General features: G+C 32.0%; 1 protein-coding gene across 1 annotated transcript; it reads right to left on the bottom strand.

The window, feature by feature from the left end:
• Positions 1–211: 211 nt before the first annotated feature.
• Positions 212–1,237, bottom strand: LOC9298471. Its single transcript, XM_021031224.1, has 2 exons — positions 894–1,237; positions 212–568 (listed from the first exon to the last, which is right to left on the bottom strand). Exons 1-2 carry the CDS (start codon positions 1,170–1,172, stop codon positions 347–349), a joined length of 501 nt encoding a protein of 166 aa, XP_020886883.1. The 5' UTR covers positions 1,173–1,237; the 3' UTR covers positions 212–346.
• Positions 1,238–5,983: the final 4,746 nt, after the last annotated feature.

The following is a 5,983-nucleotide window of genomic DNA, read 5'->3' as shown; positions in this document are numbered from 1 at the left end:
TCATTCCTTCCATCATCTCTAAAAGGATAATCATAAACATTATCCCAATTCGCTCTAGGGAGTTCTTGAGAGAAATCTAAGATTCGGATTCGTTGTTGTTTGCTTTAAACGTAAAGCTTGTTGCTAAACTAATCAGATTATGTTCTAATATTCATTTATATAGTAATTATCCAATGTATGTTATTAGTTATTAAAAAAAAGATTGCTAGTCTTTTGGGCTTCTAAAAACAATGTATACTTTGCTACAAATCGATTTTCAGAGTTTCAACAACTTATAAGCATCATCAAGTCACATTAAGCAGCAAGAAAGATCGATAATATTTCCGAATAGACAAAAATGGAAAATTTAGAAATTTGCAGGACTATCATCGAGTTGCTTCTCATCTTCAATCTCAACCTCCAAAATTTCAGGGATCCTCTGTTTCAAGTAGTTCCCAATTCTAGCTAGAACCATTGCACGTGTATGCCAAAACTTGCCTCTTAAACTTATCTTAACGAATGGCCCGTCTAGTTCCACTAACTCTACTTGTCCTGTTATCCCAACCGATGAGTCGAAGAGTTGTGCTAGCTACCAAAACATGATTTTTGATCAAAAATTCACAAAATCGGAACCTCTAGACTCTAGTTTAGGTCTGTTAAAAACCGAAAACGAACTAAGATTGTTTCCTTTACAAGCAACAATGCTCTGTTTTTTTTTCATGCGGAACACAATCTCTCAATGTGACCTAGAACCGGTTCGTTACAGTTTCGGTTTAAACGAATTAACGAACGTAACCAAGCAGGAAGAAAATCGGACCAGAAACGATGGTGCAATTCGGTTTAATCGATACCGGTTCTGAATTTATTTCGTACCAATCTTGAATTAGGCAAAAACGGTTAGAAGAAAGCTTTACCTCGATACGAGCTTCGGATAGTACCAGATGGATATTATCCTCCGTCAAATCCAGAGGCGGAAGCGAAACTCCTCCGCCGGAAACTGCTTCCGTCGTCGTTAGTGTTCTTGCTCTGGATTTCTTCGTTAAGATCGTTCCTAAATACACGGGCTTTCTCATTCTAACATTGCTGAATCGTAGAGCTAGTCCAATCCGGTTAACTAATGGATATCCGGTTTTAAGTGGTGGAAATTTTGACAAACCCGTACGGTGGTGGATCGGAAGAGCCACCAGTTCCATGGCGACTGTATCGCAAAAAATCTGACCAACTGGCGAGGACTTATGGGTTCTGACTTCTGATAATGTTGCTGGTGACGTGGCAAAACATTAACCGGTCGTTTTTCACTTCAATCGAAATCTGCAGATAGATGGGCTTAACTGCTTAAGGATTACAAAACATCATGGGCTTACCAGTAATTGTTAAAACCCATTATGTTATACTGTTAGTACCGTTTACATTTTTTGTCAAGTCTCAAGTCTCTCAAGTCACAAAACTCACAACACATGTAATACAATTAAAAAAGTTTTGACCAACATAAATATATATATATATATAGATAAATTGATGAATTAATTAACCAAACTTTCATTATTTGTGAATCTAACGTTGTAGAGTAGAAACCAATAGAAATAAGAATGGCGAAATAAAATCTGTAAATACAAATACACTGTAAGTGTTATTGAATGATAGGAGTCTTTGACAAGTCACGTGGTTACAAATGGTATAGTGGAAAAAATGGGATTGGATTGGAGGTGACATGGACATGTGTGGGGTTTCATTATCCACCATATATATCGTTCACACGCTTTTGGCTCCTACAGAGAGATGAACGAGTACGTTTATACGCAGTGGCGGACCCAGAAATTTTTTTTAATTGGTGTCAATCTATATATACATTTTTGAATGACTTTTAGCAAATAAATCCTGGAGTTAGACCTTATTTACGGATGAATGCCATTGGCATTAATTATTTAAATTTGAAAAATATTACTTAAAGATATTACCAATACGATTTCGAGAATCATAAATTCATATCTTCCTTAATTTTCTGAGTCATTAATGTGATAATCTTTAGGAAATATTTCTCTGTAAAAAAAAAAAATCCACATTAATGAAGGCATTAAAATCGACACTAACAATTAAATTATTTAGATGTTCAATTATTTTAAGATTCTTATATCTTATTTGATATCTTTTTTTAATATCTCATCTTAATTACTGCGTTAGAATTTATTGGTTGGTACCTATTTTTTGGTGAAATTTATTGGTTGTTACTTAATAAGTAATTATGGTGCGTTTATTTTAGTTAATATCTAATTTAAAGGATTTGTTTTCTTTTATTATTAATAAATGAATAACATGTATAGAAATAAAAGATTTTTTTTGCGACTCCATAATAAAAATATTAAACTCTTATTTTCTACATTTCTTACACATAATATCCTCTTATTCAATAACAAAAAATATATATTACATATTTTTAAAAATATTTATAATATTTAAATTATATAAAAAAATTGTAATATTAATATTATTTCAACTCTATACAAATTTAATATATATGTATATATATATATCTTATGGGAACCATTTAAAAGAAATTTTTAAATTGACTTGAATTATATAGCTTTTAAATAAAAGTATTATTAAAAAGAAAAATAACTAAATAATGTTTAATTTCACGGGACGGGTAATATGATGGGACGGGTTTGGGTTGATATTTATAAAAGATCGTATACCACGGGTGAAATCCTAAAATTAACAATCAAAATAATCTATCAATCTATATATACATTTTTGAATGACTTTTAGCAAATAAATCCTGGAGTTAGACCTTATTTACGGATGAATGTCATTGGCATTAATTATTTAAATTTGAAAAATATTACTTAAAGATATTACCAATACGATTTCGAGAATCATAAATTCATATCTTCCTTAATTTTCTGAGTTATTAATGTGATAATCTTTAGGAAATATTTCTCTGTAAAAAAAAAAAATCCACATTAATGAAGGCATTAAAATCGACACTAACAATTAAATTATTTAGATGTTCAATTATTTTAAGATTCTTATATCTTATTTGATATTTTTTTTTTTAATATCTCATTCTTTAATTACTGCGTTTAGAATTTATTGGTTGTTACCTATTTTTTGGTGAAATTTATTGGTTGTTACTTAATAAGTAATTATGGTACGTTTATTTTAGTTAATATCTAATTTAAAGGATTTGTTTTCTTTTATTATTAATAAATGAATAACATGTATAGAAATAAAAGATTTTTTTTGCGACTCCATAATAAAAATATTAAACTCTTATTTTCTACATTTCTTACACATAATATCCTCTTATTCAATAACAAAAAATATATATTACATATTTTTAAAAATATTTATAATATTTAAATTATATAAAAAATTTGTAATATTAATATTATTTCAACTCTATACAAATTTAATATATATGTATATATATCTTATGGGAACCATTTAAAAGAAATTTTTAAATTGACTTGAATTATATAGCTTTTAAATAAAAGTATTATTAAAAAGAAAAATAACTAAATAATGTTTAATTTTACGGGACGGGTAATATGATGGGACGGGTTTGGGTTGATATTTATAAAAGATCGTATACCACGGGTGAAATCCTAAAATTAACAATCAAAATAATCTATCAAACAAATTACATTTTGATTTTTTTAAGAAAATATAGCCCCGCGGTGTACCGCGGGTTAAAATCTAGTTTATAATAAAAACGGTATATTTATAATAAAAATCCTTAAGTTTAAATTGTCTTTAGAATGAGAGAAATAAATATATACGCAGTACAAAAACTGACAACTCGTTTAGTTCGTCGCCCTAGCCGCCAAAGAAGAAGACTCGCCCGTTTTATAGATCTGTCCTCTCCGGCTTCCGGTGCTTCTCGCCGGAGCTGTGAGAGGATCATGTTGGTATTTCCTTTCTTTGTTAGCCCTCTGCTCAGTCTCCTCCGTTGCTCAATGTGTGGTTGTTGTCAAGGTTAAAGTGGCAGCGAGTCTTTTAGGTTGTGGGGGAATAGAGCTGGCTCCTTGTTGTCTATGTGCTCCGGGATCTGCTCTAATCTTCGTCGTTTTGTATCCTCGTCGTTTTGTATCCTCCTCGTTGTGGTTTCTCGCCGATCTAGTAGTTGGTGGATCTGCTTCTTCATGTGTTTCGCCACGTTCTGTTCCTTTGCGTCCTTGACTCCGGTAATCTGCTCCTTTAGCTTCTTTTGTCTCGTTGACTCAGTATTTGGCTTAGTTGTTGTTCGGGTGGTTTAATAGTTGACTTAGGCTGGATCAGAGGATGAATGGCTTTATGTTGGCTCTATTTCGTCGGCTTGTTCGTACGCCTTGGTCGTATGTTCCGGATCTATAGTTTGACTGCCCCTTATTCTCTGATTTTGGTTGCTAGTCCGGAGCGTGGCTTTGACTTGCTTGTTCTCTTTTTGTATTGGATTGGTTGATTTTGCTCCTCTTTTCTGCTGATGGTCGTTATGGTGGTCTCTCCGGTTCGATCTTGTGCTGTGCTTTTCTGAGTATGGTATCTTCCGGTTTTGAGGTTGGTTTCGCTCCTTGTTTCTACATTCAAGACCTGATCGAGGTCTGGTCAGTTCAAAGACTGTTACTTAGGCGTTTAAAAGTCGTTTGTTTTCGACATCGCCGCTTTCGGAAGAAGTTTGGAGGAACTAGAATACTTTGTCTTGGTTCTTTCTTGCCGGAATAGAAGTCTAGGTTCACTTCGTGTGAGAGGTAGTTTTGATTCACTATAGGAGGTTTCGTTGCTTGCGTTGTTTGTGAGTGGCTTTGATCATCTTGGTTTAGAGGAGTATAAGTCAGCAAATCTCTTCTTTAGAGTTCTTAATTTTAGTCGTTGCCTTTTGTTTCGTCTTTTGAGAGCTATGCCCCGTTCTGTTTTCATGCTTCCCTCGTTTGGGCTTAGTTTCCCGGGATATCTATGTCTTCCGCCGGCTTTGTGTATTAAAAACGTATTCCACCCCTGTATTCCTCAATCGTATAATATAATGAAATAATTTAGACGAAAAAAAAAAAAAAAATTGTCTTTAGACATCTTTTTTATCATCATTCTTTGGTTAAAAAGTTAGGTATATAATTTTCAAACAATTTGAATGGACACACTAAAGAGAAGAAGGGCAAAACAAAAAGTCTGTAGTTACACTATGGAACGTGTCACTGTGGCCCATTATAAAAAAGACAAAAATAATAATTAATGAAATAATTGAAAGTATCGAACCTAGTAAAAGGGGGTCAAAATACTTGCATTAAACCAAATCAGCTACAAATAAATAACAATTACTAAGAATAATTTTTACTATACATATTTAAGGGGTGTCAGATGACCCCTCATCCTTCAACATGGATCCGCCAGTGTTTATACGTGAAACGTTTGTATCAGTGTATGTATATGTATTATAGGTACATTATATATCCATGTATGTACGGTTTCATTCAAAGCTTTAGATTGTGAATAAATTTTCATATAGAAGCTAGAATTTGAATGGTGTTATATTAAAAATAATGCTCAATTCATGATAGATTGGATGCATCATGCATGGATCAACCATTCTATATCTTTCGGATACAACAAAAATACAAAGCATATCCGTTTATTAATGTATATAGCTATAATAATTGTTCTTTCCAATAATCATATATTATATGATGGATTATAGATATACTTAAGATTCATGTTGATGACTATCTAAACAATATACCGTTTGCTAGAAAATCTCTACTTGTTTATGAAGTGTAATAAGAAAAACAAGCTAAGTGGGCGATGATGATATGCGCTCATAAAACAAGTATTTTATAAAATAATGAAAATCTTAACTTATTGACGCATGTTGAGTCAAAGCTTGGCAGATCTAATCGCCGAGAGCTTCTAAGCAACTTCGATAACGAAGTTCTCAATAACTTGATTAATCATATACTGGTTATTCTAACTAACATGTAACATAAACTATTGTTAATTTGAATATCATTTTATTGTTATTATTATATTTCTATTA

The sequence above is a fragment of the Arabidopsis lyrata genome (assembly GCF_000004255.2).
Source record: "Arabidopsis lyrata subsp. lyrata unplaced genomic scaffold ARALYscaffold_569, whole genome shotgun sequence".
NCBI lineage: Eukaryota > Viridiplantae > Streptophyta > Magnoliopsida > Brassicales > Brassicaceae > Arabidopsis > Arabidopsis lyrata.
Note: the sequence above shows the minus strand (reverse complement) of the source record. Positions and strands in the feature narration are given on the sequence as shown.